This window comes from Onychostruthus taczanowskii, unplaced genomic scaffold (assembly GCF_017590055.1).
Source record: "Onychostruthus taczanowskii isolate IOZ18803 unplaced genomic scaffold, ASM1759005v1 scaffold19, whole genome shotgun sequence".
In the NCBI taxonomy this organism is placed as follows: Eukaryota; Metazoa; Chordata; class Aves; order Passeriformes; family Passeridae; genus Onychostruthus; species Onychostruthus taczanowskii.
The window spans coordinates 385,652-405,896 of NW_024499128.1; the positions used below are offsets into that span (position 1 = coordinate 385,652).

Here is a 20,245-nt window from a genome sequence, read left to right on the forward strand (position 1 = left end):
TTGGCAGTTTGGACCTGTGTGGTCCTTCATCTCCAGTATTTGTAAATAAAAGGAATTCCCCCCTGTATTCTTGAGTGCATTTGTCTTAATTTCTGTAGTACTCCATGACTCAGAGGGAAACAGGACTAAAGTACATTAATTGCTTCTCTGGGCATGGAGGGCTCACTTGTGGCCAAGAGATAAGGTGAGCACAGCACACACCCGTGCCTGCCCTCCTCTCTGAGTGATACTGGGTTATCTGGGATACCTGCCTGCTCTAGGGGGATGGTCTGGCAGGGACACATATCCCTGGGTGTAAATACACAAAATGAAATAAACATTTTCATTCTTAAAAACCAACTCTCATCAGAAAGTGGTCTGAAATTCATTTGGTCAAGTAGGAGCTTCTGTAAAACAGATGAGGAGAGAACTTGTTAATAACAAGACTTGCACTGCTCCTATTTTAGAGCAACAAGTTTACTCTAGCAGCTGAGGTCCTCTTCCCTGTGGGTTTGGGCTCCACTGTCCTAGGGAACACCTTGAGGAAAACAAGTGTTGGTAGAGACCAGACCAATGCTACAAGGCCATCGGAGAGAGCAGTTGTGGAGTTCCTCCCTTGTCACACGGGATTTTTAGCTGGTTTTGCAGCAGTGGCTGTGTTTCATGGGGCAGAACCCTTGTGGATATTTGCCCTCCTGTCTCAGAGCTGCTGCCTTGCCTTCACCAATCTAGAGCAATTCAGTAACCCCATGGCTGGGCATTGGGAAGGGCCTGGCCTGTCATGAATGTGGTTTATCAAATGAGAAAGCCCAGGTGAGGCCAGGCAGCTCTTGGAAGATACCAGTGGTCTGCTGAGCACAGGCTGAGATCTGTTAAATGAGGAATGTCACTGATGAAGGACAAGCATTGGCTGTGTTTCTTTTAATTGAATCAGCTCTTTCTTGCCTTCCCCTCTGCCATACTGGGTGGCTTAAAGATCTCTGTTGTGCTTGAGTGACAGGCTGTGTCAGTATGTAGTTGCTTAGTAAGTTTATTAACCTGCAGCTCAATCCAGGCAATGGCTAACTCCAGCTCTTTTTATATTTAAGCAAACTGCATCTAATCTTTTCAATGTATTTTGCTGAGCATGTAATTAAATGAGCATGACCCTGCAGTCTTTGTTGTGAACGCTTCCTGTTTTATAATTATGATGATCTGAGGGACGTAATTTAGGGGTCCTTAATTTTACATAATTGGTGGTACTCCAGGTACAGCAATCTAGTCACAATTTACAATGCCTTAAAAACTTTGGAGTTAAATAGATCTGTATTTGGAGGAATATTTTGGGGATGTGCTTTTTGAAAACTGTAATAACTTGTGTTTCTGCTCTTCAAGGTTTTCAGATGTCATCCTGGCAACAATTTTGGCTACCAAGTCAGATATGTGTGGCAAAAAGTTTGAATTGAAGATCGATAATGTTCGCTTTGTTGGCCATCCCACCTTGCTCCAGCATGCCCTCGGGCAGGTAGGTATGAGATCCCCTCTGGGGACCTGCCTTCTTCACAAACTGCCTGCTTTACTGAGGAAAAACTGCAATTCAGAATGGGCATGTTGGCTTTTGATCCTGGTTTTACTTGCTGATGCTCCAAGCTGTCTTTATTTACTTCTGGGTCAGTGGAGTGAGTGGCAAACTGAGGGAGCTGTCAGTGATCACTGAAACTCTTCTGGTTACTGTAGAGAAGCAGTGTGAGTAAAGAGAAGTAAAACAGGGCACTCCAACTCAAAAAGCTGTTTCTCACTGTTTTAGTTACTGCAAGTTAGCTTTTAGCACCTCTAATTAGTGTGGCAGTTAAAAAAACACCACCGAAAACCTTCACAAATGCTAAAAGCTGCATCAGCCTTGTTTGGCTTTTAACTTTTCCTGAGGCTGAAGATGATCCACAAGACTTAGAAGGAATATGTAGAATGTTGAAAGAGATCTAGAATTTTCTTGTGGACTAAGTCAGGCTGCTGTTTGCATTGAGACCTTCCTCCATGGCCTCTGTTTCAGGTGCTTAGAATGAGAGCAGTTTACCTGGGCTATGTAAAAGGCCCTTCTTAAATCCAGGAAAGAATTCACCTGCTTCTGTGTTTCTAATATTCCCTATCCTGTTCCTTCTTCCTGCTCAACTGTAGGAATGAACTAAAGGTTTTGGTAATTTCTGAATCCAACAATGATCCCTGACACTGAACTGCTTTGGTCTCATTTTTCATCAAATTTGCTAAGTCATTCCTTTTTTCGGGGGAAAAAGAAGTCTGCTTGCCAATTCTATCCTGCTTTCTAGCTATAATTAGAGGTGGAAACAGCTTGTTGGCTGCATGATATTTAGAGGACCAGACTGCTTTAATCCCAGCAAGGAGCTGGTCTAAAACATGAAAAGATGCTACTTTGGGAACTCAGTTGTGAGTCTGCAGGAAATGTCCTGGAGGATCACCAAGATTCAGTCCTGAAAGGTTAAACTCTCTTGGAAGACAGAATTCAAGCATGCCCAAGCTGTGCAGATCCATCAGCAGCCCCAGGCAAGGCAAGTGGGGAACCAGGCCCAGGGTCTGTATTGGGACCCCGGCCAGGAGCAGAAGGGGACAGGACAAGGGTGGGATGTGCCTAAGCAAGGGTCTGTCCAGGAGACAGGCACAGATCCAAGGTCCATCCTGGACACAGGCACAGCTCCAGGCCCTGGCTGAGCTTAAACGGGGCTCCCAGGTCATGGACTCTGGAGGGGGGTTTTGTGTGTGGGAACAGGTCATGGCCAGGGCCATTAAGACCTTTTGGTGCCCTCAAGGCTCTGACAGCAGTGGCCTGTTCTCCCTCAGATCATTTTTCTTTCTTATGTTTATCTCATCTGAAAGGTTTAACTTCCTAAATGTGCTGTAAGCAAGGCTGAAAATTTGTATTTGCTTGTATTTGCATTTTTTTCACCACTTATTATTGTACATTGTTTCCAGTCAGTTTAATCCTAATTGCTAGATGTTACTTCATTTCAGTTTGTCTAAATAAAATTGTATCTGGGCAAATAAATAAAGTTATAAAGAGCTGTAAACACTTTTTTGTTACTTCTGAAGGAACTTCTTTTTGGGTGTGTCTTATCATCCTAGGAGGCACCCCAGAACTTTGTAGAGTCCAGAATCTTCTAGATGTGGCAGCCACCTCTGCTGGTTTGTGTCAGTCTAAATCTGGGACCCTCCTGCAGTTAGGAGGAAGCCAGATGGAGCTGCTTTTCCATGGAGCTCAGGCAGTGTCTGGAGTAACCCAACAGCCTCTGCTTTGAGTTTCCTCAGAATTCATACTGCAGTAAATTAATCCACAAGACAGCTCAGCAAATTCTTACTCCAATGAGATTCAGGAGTTGCAAGAGCACAAACATTTAATCCTGTGTGCCAGATTGCTTTTTATGTAGCAGTGTTCTGCATTCTTCAAATTCCTTCAGCATTTTCCTTCCGAGCTCAGTGTTCTTCTTTTTTCTGGACATGAGTTGATATGAAATCTAGCCTGCATCCCAGCTGATGTTAGTTTCTCTGATGTGAAGGAAGGAACAGGATCAGTCCTTACACTTGGAAATTCACAAGGTGTCCTGGAACCTGTAACTCCAGAACAGATAAACACAGTAAACTGCCTTTACCACTCTCCCATCACTGCCTTTCTGACAGAATACAATTTTCCCTTTAGGACAAAAAAGCCCCCAGAATATGTATCACCTCTTAGTTTTCTAAATGTTGAGACTCCTGAGTGAAAGCAGACAGATTTTGGAATTCAGTCCTGAGCAATTCACTGCTGGTGCTTGGAACCTGTGGGGAAGGGGAGATGCTGCTCTGTGTTTGCCCTGGCTCAGGTGCTGCACATACTTTGGGTAGAGACCAGCTATTGTTTGGCCTGGCAGGTTGGGATTGGGTGGGTGTTGAGCAGGGGGCTGCAGGGGAGCTGGGAATGACCTCTGCATTTTGTGCTCCATCTTGTGGCGACACGTGCTCCCTTCGGTGTTGGTCTGGCTGTGCAAATCCCATTTGCTTGTGTCAGCTCCAGCTGTTTCTTCTCACTGGAAAGTTTGAATCTGCCTTAGGAATGGAGCTCTCTGCTACAAAGAGAATAGAGGGGCTGGATAATGTGTTTGAAATCCTGCAGGAAGGGAAAAATCAGACCTTTTATTTTAGTACTGCTCTTCTAGAACATATTTTGTCTGATAAAAGCAGTAGCTTGTAACAGGATGAAATTTGAATGGGGATTTTAGGAAAGGAAGGAATAGGTGTGGCCTATTCCTAAGGTCCCTAATGATGCTAAGTGTAATGACAGAGACACTAAGTAAGAGTGCTGTCTTAACTGACACTCATTTCCATGCTTGTGACTTAAAGGCTTTGCTTAAGTCTTCACAGTTGCTCAGCAAAGGCAGTGTTGTAGAGTAACTGTGACACTCCAGTTAAAAACAAAAGCATAGTTCTATTTTTTGCCAGTTGTATTTGATATTATATGTTGAATTGTCTGCTCTCTTTCTCAGCTTGTTATTTAACTATTTTTAAATTATTTTTTTTTTTATTCCTGTCGTTCTGTTAATGTCTCCAGCTGACACTAGCTGATGGGATTTTCTAAAAAATATTTTTCAGGTATCCAAAACTGACCCCTCACCAAAGAGAGAGATGCCCACCATGATTCTGTTCAATGTGGTGTTTGCACTAAGGGTAAGGACTGTCTCCATTCCATCTGACAGTGAGATGTGCCTTGGATGCATGAGACAATGCAGTAGCTCACACTCCAGGCTTGTTTTATGATTAATGGCCAGTGTTAGAAAGCTGCCTCCTCTCAGCAGTGAGGTCACTGCAAAGGGAGAGTGCCAGGGAGCAGCAGCTGAGCAGCTAAATGAGAAGAAGGTACAAGTGAAGAATAAAGAGGTTTCAATGCTCAGCAAAAACCTGGAACAAATACTTAGTTTCTGCCTGGAACTTTTTTTCAGGCTTCCTCTATTAACTAGATGCTGGTATTAAGGGATCCTGGCTTGGCTAATTAGGTGTATAAAGCCCTGGAAATTTCATTATATTCAAGCATTGCTTGATTTCTGAGCTCTGGCTTTCTTTTCCCAGTCCACAGGTTGTTTAAAAATAAAAGAGGGAGCTAGAATAATCATCTTTGTGGAAATGGTTGATTTGTGCTCGACTGGATGTAATGTCATGATTTAAAAACCTCCAGCTCCCTGCTTGTGAAGGGATTATTTTTTTCTTTTAGCAGTAGTACTTTTCTTACCATTGGCTTTGCAGTGGTGACATGGACATGGCCCCAGCCTGCTTGGCTTGTCCTCAGATGAGGAGCAAGGTTTCACACAGGACAAGTACCTGAATCAAGCCAGAAATTGTTTACAGAGCTCTGCTGGGAATCCTATGTTCCTGTGCTTTAGGACACTCCTGGGTCAGGGAGTGCTGAATTTGCAATGGAGGAGTTGATTTTAGATTTCACATGTTAAGAGATGTTGTTTTGGTGATCTGTTAAAGTCCTGAGCTTTGCTTGCAGGGAGGTGTGTGTAGATGCACCTTCAAACACACACATTGATGCACACTGAGCCATGTGGTAGCAGAAGTGCTGAAACCAATGAATTCATTCACAGTGAAGACTAGCCCGCATTTTTCTGGAATTTAATTTCTAGTTCTTCTAGGAAAACTTGCTTTCTTTGCCCTTCAGCCCTGTGATGATACTGATGTAATTGTGTGTGTGTTACAGCACAAAATCCATTTGCCAAATGAGACACTCTTGGTTCACAGGAAGCAGTCAGGTTTCTGAAAAGTGTTGGGCAAGAAGCAAGTGGAAATTTTTTCCTGGGATGGAGCAGTGCAGTGCAGGAGCTGGGTGGAGGCCCTCAGAGATAAAGATGAGTGTCCATCTGCAGTGGGCAGACAGAGCAGGCAAAGGCCCAAGTGTGATAATCAGCACTGATCCTGCTGTGTTTGAGCTTCAGGGCTACCAACGTGGCGTGACTCAGCAAGAACAGCAGAGTCAAAAAATGATGAGTCACGGTTTGCTGGTTTCTGTGCCAAGTGGTCAGTTGCCAGAACTTTAAATTCCTTTAAAAGTCTTAACAAACACGAAGCAGCTGCTGACTCATGCTGGAGCTAGTGAATTCCCCCTCACCCCCCTTGGCAGCTGTACTGATGTGATAGATTTTTCCAGCACTTTCGTTCTGGGACTTTCATAAATGCAGTGTTAGTAATAAGCTATATTTGTGATTTTTTGGGAGCATAGATCCAAATTAATTCAGATTTGGGATGAAAATATTGGTCATGAGCTGGTAATTGTTACCTAGTTACTGCCTTGTCTGGACATGGGACAAACACCAGTGTGGCAACATGGAGTTAGTGGGACATGTTAAAGGCACTGCAGCCCTTGTGCTGCCAGTGAGTTTAACCTGAACATTGGGATATTCTGCCTTTTCAAAAAGCTTGACACTTTCTTGTCTCACTGTGTGAAGTTGAGGTCTTTGCTCTCTGCTGGTAGAAGGCCTGTTAACAACTGGAAAAACAAACCAGACAGGGCTATCCCTCCCCAGGTGTGGTGTTCCTTTCATGCACTTAGACGAGCTTAGAAATCCAAATTACATTTAGACACCCCTGAGCTTCTGCTTGGCTACGGGTAGAGAAAATTCTGTTCTTTATCCAGTCAAGAGGCTGATTTTCGGTCTGAATGGAAAACCATTTGCCTGTTCCCCATCGTGCCTGTGGTTGCACGTGCCCGTGGCTCAGTGGCTGCTCGCGCTCCCCGCAGGCCAACGCGGACCCGTCCGTGATCAGCTGCCTGCACAACCTGTCGCGCAGGATCGCCATCGTCCTGCAGCACGAGGAGCGCCGCTGCCAGTACCTCACCCGCGAGGCCAAGCTCATCCTGGCCATCCAGGACGAGGTGTCTGCCATGTCAGAGGGTGAGTGCTTTCAGCAGCAGGGGCTCTGAGCTGGAGCTCTCTTCCAGAGAGGTGCTGGTTGTGCCTTCTTGCTTCTCTTGTGCCTGGGATCACTGTGAACAAGTTTTGGTGCTCTGTAGCATTCTGACAGCTTTTGACAGCTTTTCCCTGCATTTTGCCTCAGCCAAGTTCACTATCCCTGTGCAGAGATGTGAGTTTTAGAGGTGAAGTAGTCTCTTTGCTGTCTTTGCTAGTTAAGTTCAGCACAATCCCTGGAGACTGTGCACTGATCCATCATGTTTGCCTCTCCCTGTCAGGCTGATATGGAAGAGCTCCTGTGTGGCCTAGAGCAAGTTTTGCATGCTTTAATGCTGTCTGCTGAGTCACCAGACTCCTTATGTGGAAGCTTCACTCTTTTGTGCTGTTACCTGACTAGCAAACAGTTACAGAGCATTTTTATAGAGTGTACTTGGAAAATGCTGTGTAACTGTAATGCTCATAACAGTATGTACTATTTAAGGTGAACTCTTGACAGTGATGCATATCTTGCTGCAAGCATTAAAAATTAAAGCCAGCATCTAGAAAAACAAAGCATTTAAAGTCATCATTTGTCAAATTTGGTTACATGTGCTTAACTGAGGTTTAGCAGAAGTTGGCAGTAATTCACTATTATCATCTTAACATGTAACTTGAGTTATTGTAAAAGATTTGAAAGATAATTGTAGATTAAAATTATACAAATTCTGTCCCTAAGATACATGTTGATACCCAGTGGGGGAAGAGGAAACTCTTTGATTTGAAGTCAGTTATTTACTTTCTTGTTTGGAATCTTTCTGTAGCCACAGAAGGGCCCCAGTCACCTTTTCATCACATCCTACCCAAGTGCAAACTGGCCAGAGATCTCAAAGAGACATATGACAGGTAAGCTGGATTTTAGTCTTAGCTCCTAGTATGCTGTTTCTCATTGAAATCTCTTGGCTTTGTTCCTAAGGATATTATCCACTTCCTCGTGCTGTTAATCAATGGGATTTGGGTTTTAAACCAGGCAGAGCAATGTGAAGCCTGGAAGTCAGATGAAATGTTTGCAGAATTGCTATCCTAATCATTACCTTAGTCTGTCTTTGGTGTCTCGTTCTTAAAAGCTGATGATGTCTGTCACAGCTTTAAGAATTATTATTATTTTCTTCCTTAGCACAGGGCCATCTGTTGACAAGTGAAATGCAGAACTGCCAAGTGTCATAACAGGGGCATCACAGCACTGGGGAAGTGCTCTAAACCTGCAGCTAAGGGGAAAGTGCTGCAGGAGCACTGATGGCAAGTCAGGTACTGCTCTTGCCCCATTTGTGCATGTCTGGACAGCAAATTTGGATGAGATGCTGAGACTTCCAGCAGAATGGAAGGTGTAACATGCTGTTTCTTGACTGGATTAGAAGTTCTGGCAAAGTTCAAAGCAGTGTGGGGTTCTTGTTGAACTTTAGCAGGAGTCTGTGCCTGTCAGTGCTGCCTCCAGGGACCCAGAGGCTCCTGCAGCTAGGAGTGTGCTTGGGGAAGGGCCTGGACAGACGGACACAGAACCTCTCTATGGGGGGGAAGATGCTGTGGCCCTTGCTTGGGGTGTTTGCCAGGGATTCAGGGAATCAGGCTGGAGTTCCTCAGGGAACCCTTTATCCTCCCTGGGTTGTGGCTTCTCATGTACAAAGGGGATCAGAGCCCTAGAAGGAAGGCATTGGGAGCCTAAATAATATAATGGTTGCAAAGAGCATCAGAAAACTTCTACTAAGCTGCTCTTTATGTTCCAGAGCTGTGAATTTCATCTTGTTTGAAGAGATGTGGTATATGGTTCCACAGACCTTGCACAAAACCTAAGTACTAAAGTTTAAGTACTAAACTTTTAAGTAAGGAAGTTTTTATGCAGCCTGTAATTCTAATATTCCAATTATATTTATCTGTTCCTCTATGGCTATGTATTTATGACTGAGCAAACTCTAATCGTGTTTCCAAATATTTTAGGGACACAGTGACATCTTGTGGCATTTAGCTGTGACTGTAGCAACACAGAGCCCGAGCTCATGGACTGTGCTGATGTGAGCCTTCCCAGAGATAAGGAGGAGTAGACAGACCATGGAGAAATACACTTTGGTGCTGCCCCCAGCTGTAAAACAAGGCAGTTTCTCCCTCATTGTGAGTGGGGAAGAAGTGGTGCAAGTTGGATTTTGACACTTTTGTATGACACTGTCAAAAGCAAATGTAAGACCTTACTGGTGTTGGTAAAAATCTGAAGTGCCTGTGTGCTTGATTGGAAAGTTGTACTTGAAAAGGAGCTGACAGTGCTGTTGGGTGATAAGGAGATGTTCTGCAGGGTTTTTCTATTAATACTTCATATGAGAGCATAGGAAATATGCTTGTTATACCTGCAGTCACATCAGCTGGGAGGAGCTGCTGCACCTTGCCAGGCAGGCATAAATTTAAAATGATTTTTTAGTAAGATAGAAAAAGGGTTTTAGAAATACAATTTTCTCCAAGATGAATTAATTATTCCTGTGTGGCAGCAGCTCTGGAGTGAAGCCTGTGTGGTCTTCTGTGAAGTGAGGGTTAGTCATAAGTGACATGGGGTTACAAAAAAAACCAGATAGACAAGAATGCATAAAATAAGTCTTGTCTGTAAGATAGGCACCAATCCTGCTCACAGTTGTAAAACTCCTGCTGTAATGACTATTTAATCTCGTTTGGACACCACATTTCAAGAGGGATTTAGGCCACCTAGAGAGTGTGGAGGAGTGTGAATGACCTCAGAGGGAAGATGGAAAGATTTGCTCTGTGGCTTTTAAAGGAGAAGGGAGTGCTGGGAAGGGCAAACCTTCGGATGCATGCAGTGACAATGTGCTGTTCTGAATTTACAGAGAATTCTGGCATAGCCTTTGGCTGTAGGAGAACAGCCAGTGGAGTGGAGAGAGCACTTTGAATTGCAGATGGAGCCCAGCTCTCCGTTTGAGATTTGCTCCAACCAGCATTTCCAAGTGCCTGCTGATTTCTGCAATTGCAGCCCAGTTTCCAGGGTTGCTCCAGAGGTGCTGTCGAGCCCTTGGCTTCCTGTAGATGGTGCTGAGGTATTTCAGGCAAGACCCAGCATGTCCCTGAGCAAGTTGGTTTGTGCAAAACCACAAGTAGAGGAATATTTCTGTTCTTCAAAGTGTTCCTTGGTTTTGAATGAGATGCTTGTGTTCCATAAGGCAGGATCAGTACCCAGGACATCTTGACTAGCAATGGAGTGGTATTAACACTGACAGCTCAGAGGCTTTCAGCTTCTACTCCCTGGGACATTTTGTCTCTAATGGAGAGAACTAGAATGTTTCTTTTTGATTAATTCAGAAAATTGAGTCTTCATCTCGTCCCCAAACTGAAGCATTGGTGTGGAACAGAAAGAAATGGTTTTTAGGCCCAGGAAAGTTTTCAGGACTTCCAGTGCTGAAAATCTTACTGGTATTACAATATGTGTTTCTTTTGAGGAGCTTTCACATAGTTTTATTTGCAACTGTAGATAATGTGTGAGTTTGATAGTTACTAACTGCCTGTCTTGTTCTAGCAAATTTCTTTTAGCTTTGCATTGGAATAAAAGTGAAAGTATGGAGAGGTTTTGGGGGAGGTTTAGGTTGTTTGTATTTTCTTTTTAGTACAGAAAGAGCCTTTATAAATTTTTAGCCTCGTGGGACTTAACTGTGTGGTAGATGTAGCCCATATCAGTTCAGGGAATAATTCTATAAGACTTAATGTTATTTCTTTGGCTGTGCTGTAAAATATAATTCAACTACAGTTATTTATCAAAGGACAGCCTTTTGTCCTTTATAAGGAAATGTGAAATCATTTCAAAGCTCTGAGTAGTCACAACCTCTAGGAAAAAACAAACTCCAAAGCTACACACTCATCTCCACCACACTCAAAAACATGGGGCTAATTTCTGATATAAACAGGATAGATGTGATATGAGGTGTGTATATGTAGGGATTCATAACTCTTTTATAAATGTGAAGGGGGATTTCTTTGTTTTGCCAATAGTTATGGAAAAGGCTGCAGTTCTGGGAGATGCTGGCAAACTTTCATGTTCTCATTTTGGGGCAGTAGCTCACAGTTCAGGACACAGCAGAACAGAGCAAAAGAGCAGTGATAATCCCTAAAATATTCCCCAGCTTCCTGCAGCTCTGGAGCAGTTTCTGTACATTCAGCAGCTTTCAGCTGATCTCACTTCCCGGAATTAGCCCACAGTCCTGTGAGCCAGAGCAAATATTGAACAACCACAGCATCCTCTGATAAGGAGGTCCATGGCTTTAACTACTTTTTGTGTTTCTTTCTATTTCTTCTGAACTTTGCTCCTTCTTGTATCGTGAGATGTCTCATGGGCTCTTATGATGGAGAGACATTAAACAGCTTTTTCCTGTTTGCCTCTCCCTGTCTCAATTTCTAGCTCTGTTATCTGATCATCCTGATCCTTGGCCATGTATCCCTCAGATCGCTCATCAGGTCTTACCAACCAGAGATTAAAAAAGAAGTGTTGAAACAAAGTTTTTATGGAATAAAATGTCTTGGAAGGTTTAATACCCTCTTGCCTGAATGTTTGTGTCTATGCTGGGGTCATTATTTAACTCTGCTGGCTGGCCAAGGGCAGTTGCAAGTGTTGCTGCTGGAGGGTGTAGCTTGTTCTTGTCAAATTACAGACACTTAATTATTTTCCATCTAAGGAGGGGCAGGTGAAGGAGAAATTGTGTTCATAAAGCTATAATGAAGGCTGGAAATTGTACAGCTGAATGCAAATGCAGAAGAATAAAATTAAGATCCAGATCAGAACTGAAAATCTGGTTTTCTTGTTGTCTTTAATTCTAGGCTCTTGTTGTACAGTGCACTGTAGACAAAATTATGCTGTGGAGAGTGTAATTATGTAATTAAAGCTTTTGCCTTTAGTGCACTTGGACCAAACAGTGAAAGGAACCAACTGGATCTTTGTCTGAATGTCAAACTCTGCAGGGAAAATGACCCTGCAAGTGTTTCATGCTTTCATGTATCTCTGCTGCTCTTGGGTAACCTGTTTTTACAACCCCAAGAGCTTTCAGGTGGTCTCTGAACTCACTTGTCCCATTCCTTTATTGCCATGTTTCCCCTTGTGAGGATTTGGCCTGGGAGATGGTGTGGATACCCACAGCTTCAGCTCAAAATACATACATCCCTGATGTATTTTGAGGGAATCCAGCTTTATCTGTCAGTTGTTTGTGGTGGGATAGGCAGTGTTACTGGAGCTGCAGCATTTAATGAACTAAACCAGAGGTGTTTGTGCTTTGCATGTTCCTTTAGGGCTGGGAGCCTCTGAGCAGATCAGAGCTGGTGGGGGCAGAGAAACACTGGATTCACCCTCTCAGTGCCTTTTAAAAAGAGGAAAACACACGGTATCTGCTCCATTTGCAGCTTGAAAAATCAGCATTTTCCAGAGCTCCATGCAAGATTTGAGAACAAAACCTTTTGAAAAGTGTTGTGTGCAGTGAGATGTTGCCCATGAGTCTGGTCATGTGCGAGGTGGGAGGGGATGCTGTTTGCTCTCTCACCACTCTGTTGTGGTTTGGTGAGTAGTTGCACCAGCAGCCAAAGCTACCCAGTGTTTTTGTTTAAAGCTGAAATTTCTGCTCTCTCCAAACCCTCCACACAGCCAGATGAGCTTGAATAAGAACATGTTAGTTTGTGACCTGCAGTTGAATCTGGTTATAAATGGTTAAATCATCACATAAAGACTTTTCCAGATGTGTATTTGCTCCTGGCCTGTTCCTGGAATGTTTTTTAATCTGTTTTGTGTAGAAGGGGAAATTCATGGCAGTTATTGACACAAAAGTCAAATTGCAAGTCTCAACACGCTTTGAATTTAAAATTAAGGCTGGAATTTTCAGAATGCAAACTTTGAAATTTGATTTTAAGCCAAAAAGCATTCTTTGGAAAGAAAGTTTAAAACTGAAGGGCATTGACAAATTCAGTTCTCAGGTGTAGAGCTTGAGATAGATTAGTTTTTGTGTTCCTAACTCATGAAAAGGTGTGGTGGACCTTGCTGCTTCCTCCCAGCACAGCTGTTCCCAGGCCAGCATTCCCTGCCTGTGGAATGGGAATATTGTGAGGGTTTGCAGGGTGGTGCTGCCTTAGCTCCTTATGGTACATTCCCCATTTTAAGTAAATATAGTTCCCTCCTGGGGTGTATTCCACCTCTTGTCTAGATTTGCAGACTTCTGTAAAGCACCTGAATGATGATCCTGGCTCTAATCTCCAGCTTTTTGGATTTTTTTTTCAGTAGAAGAGGCTTATTGTTGCTTTCAGGCTGAGCTCCAGGGTCTGACTTTATTGTCTTTGTTATTCCTGGGACATCCATTGCTTCCACTCCAGTCCTGTTGTCTGGAGTCAGCTGGAGGGTTTAGCTCAGTCCCTGTGGTTTCCTAGAATGAAGAAACCATGTAACAGGCACGTTTGTGATTTCATGTAACAAGCAGGAAGAGGTTAGTAAGGAAACAAACAACCTAAGCAGAACACAAGGAGGCTGTTATTGTGGAAATGTGCTGCTTGGGACAGCCCTTGCCCAGTACAGACATCCTCTTTTCCTTTTGCTTGGAGGGGAAGATGGAAATTGGAGGTGAAAACATTGTGCCCAGTTCATCTTTGCCCTTTGCAGTTTTGACCTAGAGAATTTTCCTTTGCCTTGCAGTGGATCTTGAATAAACTTTTTTAACTTAAGACACTGCTGCAATGTTAAGGGCAGAGGGAGCAGAAGGTCAGTGGTGAAGTCTTTCAGTTCTCCCTCAAAATGCTCTAGGGGATGGTGCTCTGTGTGTCCAGCTGTGGGGGCCCTTGCAGTTAGGAGTCAGCTGGTCCTCAGCCAGCCTGGGGACAGACAGGGTGCAGTCTTTTCCTGTCCTGATCTGATTTCTGTGCAGGGGTGACCCTGGACCACTGTTCTCATTTGTGATTCAGGGTAAATGCTGTATGGATTGATTGCCTTCCTATTTTAGTCTCTGCACGACAGGGGTGGTTCGTTTACACATCAACAACTGGCTGGAAGTGAGTTTCTGCCTTCCTCACAAAATCCACTATGTTGCCACCAACTTCATACCCCCAGAAGCAATCGAGAGAAGTCTGAAATCCATCAGGTAAGAGCAAGCTCTGCCCCTCAGAGTGTGGCCAGTCCTTGCTCCTGTTCCAAGGGTGATGCTGCAGATGCCTGAGGTGGCTCAGGCAGGGGGATGGTGTGACTGGGCTGTGGAGCAGACAGAGCTCCCTGGAGCTGCTGCCGTGGCTCTGTGGTGCTGCTGGATTCATGGTGGTTGGAAGCCACAGCCTTGGTGTTCACTTTAGGTGCTTGTACTGAGGGGATGCTGCAAGAGTGGCCTGCACTGTTTGCAGCCAGGAATTGTGTGTTCATTTTAATCTGTTGGTCCAGAAGTAATTCTGCTTTTGGAAGAGAGAGCCCTGGTCCTGTGATACCTTATTTCCTGTGTTTGTTTACCTGCAAAAGTAATTAACTTCTGCTTTCTTCCTTTCTTCTACTCCATTCTGTATTTCAGTAATGCAGATGAGCAGTTCTCAGACTTGTTCTCAATTGTGTGCCAATGCAGTGCAGTCTTTTTTCCTTGTCACTGGGGTATCCAGTTACCATATAACCCTCTGTCTCCTTTTCACAGGGAGCCTCTTATGCTGTAGCATTAAAATAAGCTGATTTTGAACCCAGTTAGAGCAAAAGGATGATATTAGAAATTCTTTTTTTACCATTACATTGACCCCAGCTATCGTGGTGTGGGAATAACAAAGCCTTCAGGAAAAGCTGCAGTTTACTGTGCAAATGTATTCTATTTTTCTGCAGGCCTTACCATGCCTTATTACTTTTAAATGATGAGAAGTCATTGCTTAATGAGCTCCCGTTGGACTGCTCTCCTGCCCTGGTGAGAGTAATTAAAACTACCTCTGCTGTGAAGAATTTGCAGCAACTGGCTCAAGATGCTGACTTGGCATTGCTGCAGGTACGGGGAGCTGTCAGCAGCTGCTGAGAGCTCTTTAAATCACGAGGTGTTTTCTCCTGTGTGCCCGTGGGCTTGTGTGGGGCAGGAGCATGGCAGCTCCCTCGATGTGAGCACAGAGCAGGGAGAGAAGGTACCTGCCCTGGAGCCTGGGGAAGGGCTGGAGAAACAAAGGCAGGGGTGCAGGGACAGTGCTGGGCAGCCCTGCAGCCACAGTCTTGGATGAGAATCCCCATCCTGGGAGTCTCTAGTCCCCATCCCAGGTGTCTCTAGTCCCCATCCCAGGTGTCTCTAGTCCCCATCCCAGGTGTTTCTAGTCCCCATCCTGGGGCTCTCTACTCCCCATCCTGGGGGTCTCTACTCCTCACCACTGCTCAGGACAAGTCCATTAAACCAGGCTGATGAAAACTTGTGAGCACCTCCAGGGCTGCCTTCCACAGCCTCTCTGGTCCAGCACCTGACCAGCACAGAGTGAAACCTTTCCCCTTATCTAGCAGGAATTTCCCATTGTTCTCCTTGTGTTTGTTGCCTCAGGACTATCCCTGTGTCCCTCTGAGGAGAGTGGTTCTGTCTGCTCTGTGCCTCCTGTTTGGTAGTTAAAGCACAGCAGGTTGTACTCCTGACTGACACCACAGTGGCCTGTCTTGGTCCTGCCACGTTGATGTTTACATGCAAATGAAGCACCCAAAATGCAAGTGCAGGTTTACAGCTGCCATGGCCAAATATGTTGCTTCCCCTGGAGCTGCCAAGATCTTTTTACTGAAGACTTGTGAATGCTTGTACAAACCTTCCCATCCATTTCCCTTAGTCCATTAGTGCACAGACTTGGCAGTCATGAGAAGAAGATTTATTTTAGGCTTGGGCAAAGACTTTGAGCCAGTGTCCCCAAGCCAGCAGCTCTTTCCAAATGCCCTTCCAGTAGTGACAACCATCTCTCAAATCTGAATTGCTGGAGGTGACGTGATGAGCCCTTGGAAAGGGAAGTTTGAGCCAGTGGAGGGATGAGACTCACGTGAGTTGTGAGGTCACTGAGAGACCCCTGTGGATGACTGTGATCATTTGGGATGATTGCATGAGCTGATCCCAGAGAGGGAAGGGCTGCTCCATGCTCCTAAGGGTCCATCCAGCCCCAGGGACACAACCTGTGCTCTGTGTGACAGGGGAAGCACAGCTCATCATCACATGCTCTCCTGGTCATAGGTCAGTGCCTTCTCCTGTTCCAAGGGAAAGGTCCTGCTTTGTAATAAAACTCCAGGTCTGCCTGCAGTGGTCTGTGGTGTTACTTGGCTATGGGATGAACTCTGGAAATTCCCTACTGCTTCTGTAGTTTCGTTCTCCACAAAAAAGCACAGTTAAGTGCATCTAATGATACAGGCTGGATTTTATGTCTTGTAGACACTATTTATGTGGCTTTTCCAGAGCCATTAGCAACCACTGACTTGTTTAACACATTAAAATACTTTATGTAGTTCATTACTGAAATACCTCCATGCACTAAAAAGGCAGTATTGGTTTCCTTTATGTTTCTGTCATAGTAGAAACTGATTCTTTTGTTTTAGTTTTCATGTATAACACAATGCATTTTGTGCATCAAGCAATATAGTTTTGAGGTGCATGAAAAGAAACTACACTTCTATTGATACAGTTTGAAGGAATTCCTTTGAGGCAGGAAATACTAAGTTGCTTAGAAATGTGAAGCGAATCTCTGGAAATTCATAACCTTGTCAAATGCTTTTTGATCTGCCACATGTTATATTAAACCATGAATTTATTCTGAAGGCAGAGTGAAAGGATGGAACATTTTTCTTTCAACTCAAACGAGACTTTTTGTTGTTGTATGCAACGCTTGCTGAGAGTTTGTATATTGATTTTTGCTCCCCTAATTTTTCCCTGTTTTCTCAATACAGGTTTTCCAGCTTGCAGCACATCTTGTTTACTGGGGCAAAGCAATTATTATTTATCCTCTTTGTGAAAACAATGTCTACATGCTTTCTCCAAATGCCAGTGTCTGCCTGTAAGTAGAAGGAAAATGTGTTGGTGGCAGCACAGTGCTGAGGAGTGCAGATGCACTTTCCTTCCCTGACTGGATACAGAGTGGGATCTTTCTTCATGAATTTGTTGAGACTGTGCAAAGCACAAACCATTACATGAGCCTGAACTTGCACAGCCAGTGTGGGCAGGGAGGACAATATTCCTCCGTGCTGTTGTGGGCCCTGAAAGCAATATTTACCATGTGGAGCTGCTGTCAGTATTTTTACTTGTCCTGCTCACTAAATATCCAATATGGGAACATTTACAATCTGAAATACTTTATGATTAAGTTAAAGGCGTGGTTTATAGGGCTCTCTGTGTAGCTGACATGAATCAAAAGCAGCAAAAGTTGCCATTGTGTTGTTTCACGTGCTGCCATTCCATACTGTGTGCCTTGTCACAGACAGAAGGCACCACGGCCATTTGGAGAGCAGGCAGAGCCACTGCTAGGAAGATGTGGAGGCAGGGGAGGGTATTTTTGCTCGGCTGAAGATTGGCAACCTTTCCTCTGTTGGATTTTGAGATGCTTTTAGAGTCTGTTTGGAACTCAGTTATAGGAAAATCGTTTTAAATCAAAACTTTGATGATGGAAGTATAAAAATAGTGCTGGAAGGGACCTTGAGGTCATTCAGCAGCAACTGTGCCTGTGTCAAATATGGCAGTGCTGTTCCTAAAAACCTTTGGAGATGGAAATGCTAAGACAGACAGTTTTCCTGATATTTAACTTGACTATCTTTTACTTTGTTCAGTCATATTTCTTGACCTGTCAGCATGGGGAGGGGGCACAGCCACATCTGCAGCTGCAGTTGGCACATTCAGCAGTCATGTGTGTATCCTGCCCAGCCCTGCCCAAGCTCTGTCCCTTTCACCAGAGGCTGCACAGGTCTGGACTTTTTATCACTTTCACTGTTCTCCTCTGGATCCCCTCCAGCCTTGAATGAAGTGCTGGAGCTGAATGTAAGGCTGAGGTGGAAGTGCAGGAGCTCCTGGCTGGCTTCTGCAGGACACAACATGCCATCAGCTATGCTTAGGGGTTTTCTAGATCACAGGGAATATTACATTTGGGAATTGGCCCTTCTGCAGTGCTTAACTGGATCCCAGTTACCCTGAGCAGCACTGCAGAGCTGATCTGTGCCTTTGCCTCTCTGCTGCAGGTACTCTCCCCTGGCAGATGCCTTCTCCTGTCAGTTCCGGGGTCACAACCTGCCCTCCATGCTGGCCAAGTTCTCCCTCCCCGTGTCCCTCTCCGAGTTCAAGAACCCGCTGGCGCCGCCCGTGCAGGAGGTGAGCTGGCCCTGCCCAGAGCTCCTTGTTCTGCTGCTCACAAGGGATGGTGCTGCTCCTGGAGCACTCGCCCAGGCACTGCTGTTGCACATTTACAAGTTCCCAGTTACTGTGTTTGCAGCCTTATGATTTGTTGTTTCGTGTCCTTGTGCCAAAAAGCTGTGGGGATGTTCAAGGTGAGAGGATGCTCTGTGCTGGAAAAGCACAGTCCTAAAAGAAGTATTAGAATGTTTCTTTTCATGGTGTGATGTAGTAGGCAAAACTGAAACTCCATTTGGTCTGTTCTGAGCTGTTACCAATTGGTAGGGCTGAATCAAGTTTGTGGATTCCTCACAATCACATTTGATTTTATTCTATTCCATCTGCTCCAAGCTCACAATCTGTTTTTAAAAGCAATCTGTCTGTTCACTTGGTTTTGCTGTAAAACTGGAATTGTTAAAAGGCTTTTGGAGGAAGCAGGCTCAGCATGGGGTCAGCAGAAGTCCATGTGTCACTGCATTAGCTTCTGAGAGTAAAGAACTGTGTTAATAAAATATGGATTTGGGATTTGTGAGCTGTTTCGCTTGTGCATCGATCATGGCTTGTGGCATTTCTGGGAACTGGTGGAACACAGGAAGGAGCTCAATAACGTGAGGTCTCCTGGCTGAGTCTGCTCTGTTCCCAGATGGAGGAGCCTGGACCTCTGGCTGTGCTCAGTGTGGCAAAGGAAGCACAGACAGAGTTCTTTGGCCGGCTTCTCATGGTGTTTGTTTCTGGCCTTCAGACTTGAGTGCCTTGGTGGCTCCATGGCTTCAGCCCCTGCTCAGATACAGAGAAGATTACCATCACCTGTGCACTCCAGCACAGCTGTGAGGGAAGAATTGGCTGTAATTATAGGTTCACAGAGATGATGATCGGAGATAAAAATAAGTAATGATGTAGGTCTAATTCCAGGAGCATGTACTGGTCAGCTGCAACCTTGGGAGGCAGGGGAAGAGCAGGATTCCACTCCAGTTACAGACAAATAAGTATCCTGAAAATTGAAGCTGAAGTCATAGCATTAATTTCATTATAGCTGCAGTAGCTTCAGGAGACATTCTCAGTAATCCTTTTAAAATTAATTACTTGCCTTAATAATTCTCCTTCAATAGTTCTGGTTGTTCTCAGATGTCCTACTTTTGTTTAAAATACATGAATAAGTGTCTGTCACTTACTGCTGCAGTTATGCCTTGAAACAAGGGTGCAATAAATGCTCACCAGAGCTGATGGAGTGCTCAAGTGTTTTTTAGTGTGTACCTTCCCCCTGCTGCTCCCCTCTCTGTGGTGGGGTCCTAAGGATCACCAGCACAGCTTGCTTTCTTCCTCCTTTCAGCCTTATGGGAAGGATGGAGGATGATGCTGGGAAAAGCTGTGGCTTTTTTGGTAAAGCAAAGTGTGGCAGTTCTTAGGGAAGTTTAGATTAGAGCGAGTTTTTATGTATTTTTGTATCAGTACATTTTCTTCTACTTTGATTTACCTACATTGGACTTCTTGTATTATTTTTTTTCAGTCTTTTAAGAGATGTGACTCCAATCCCTGCCCTGAAGTGGTCAGGCTTTGTAATTACAAAAGATCTAATCAATAGAGCAATTAATCTAATGAAATGTGGGTGGGCTTTTGTTCCACTGTGCTGTGATAAAAGATGTTGTACTCTGAACTGTAAATATTGTCAAAATGTATTCACTTTGCCTTTAAAAAAAAAAAAGTAGCAAAGGTGGGACTTCTCTCTGTAGTTTTGTTCTTTGTGTGCACAGGAGGGGATGTGAGTTTTTTTAGCTTTAAAGATTTCCAGTGGTTTTCTGTTATCTTGTGCTTTTCATCAGGCTGAGGGCACTGTTTGTGCTCCTGAAGGTCACTGTGCTGAGGGTCAGTACTGTGGGAGGGGTGTATCTTCTGCAAAACTGTTGTGGCCTCATGGCATCCATGGCATCCATCCCATTTGATTCTTCTCTTAAGCTTGGGATTGGCTCCCTGCTTTTGGCACGTGCTTCTGGATGGGTAAAAAATACAGAA

General features: G+C 44.4%; 1 protein-coding gene and 1 long non-coding RNA gene across 13 annotated transcripts in view; one reads left to right on the forward strand and one right to left on the reverse strand.

The window, feature by feature from the left end:
• NPRL3 (NPR3 like, GATOR1 complex subunit) overlaps nucleotides 1-20,245 on the forward strand; it is a 41,548-nt gene that overhangs the window by 8,679 nt on the left and 12,624 nt on the right. For 5 of the 12 annotated variants that reach the window (XM_041401527.1, XM_041401528.1, XM_041401536.1 and 2 more), the window contains 8 exons: nucleotides 1,354-1,483; nucleotides 4,594-4,668; nucleotides 6,737-6,890; nucleotides 7,709-7,790; nucleotides 13,898-14,035; nucleotides 14,746-14,902; nucleotides 16,807-16,913; nucleotides 18,085-18,214. In XM_041401527.1, the coding sequence (XP_041257461.1) occupies nucleotides 1,354-1,483; nucleotides 4,594-4,668; nucleotides 6,737-6,890; nucleotides 7,709-7,790; nucleotides 13,898-14,035; nucleotides 14,746-14,902; nucleotides 16,807-16,913; nucleotides 18,085-18,214 (973 nt within the window). Of the gene's footprint in view, nucleotides 1-161; nucleotides 185-356; nucleotides 793-825; nucleotides 1,004-1,353; nucleotides 1,484-2,170; nucleotides 2,523-4,593; nucleotides 4,669-6,243; nucleotides 6,264-6,631; nucleotides 6,891-7,708; nucleotides 7,791-13,897; nucleotides 14,036-14,745; nucleotides 14,903-16,806; nucleotides 16,914-18,084; nucleotides 18,215-20,245 lie in introns of those variants that run through there. The other 7 variants (XM_041401530.1, XM_041401531.1, XM_041401534.1 and 4 more) reach the window with 7 other exon arrangements.
• Nucleotides 2,924-6,156, reverse strand: LOC121334413. Its single transcript, XR_005952446.1, has 2 exons — nucleotides 5,228-6,156; nucleotides 2,924-4,070 (listed from the first exon to the last, which is right to left on the reverse strand). It is a non-coding gene; the product is annotated as an uncharacterized LOC121334413 (long non-coding RNA).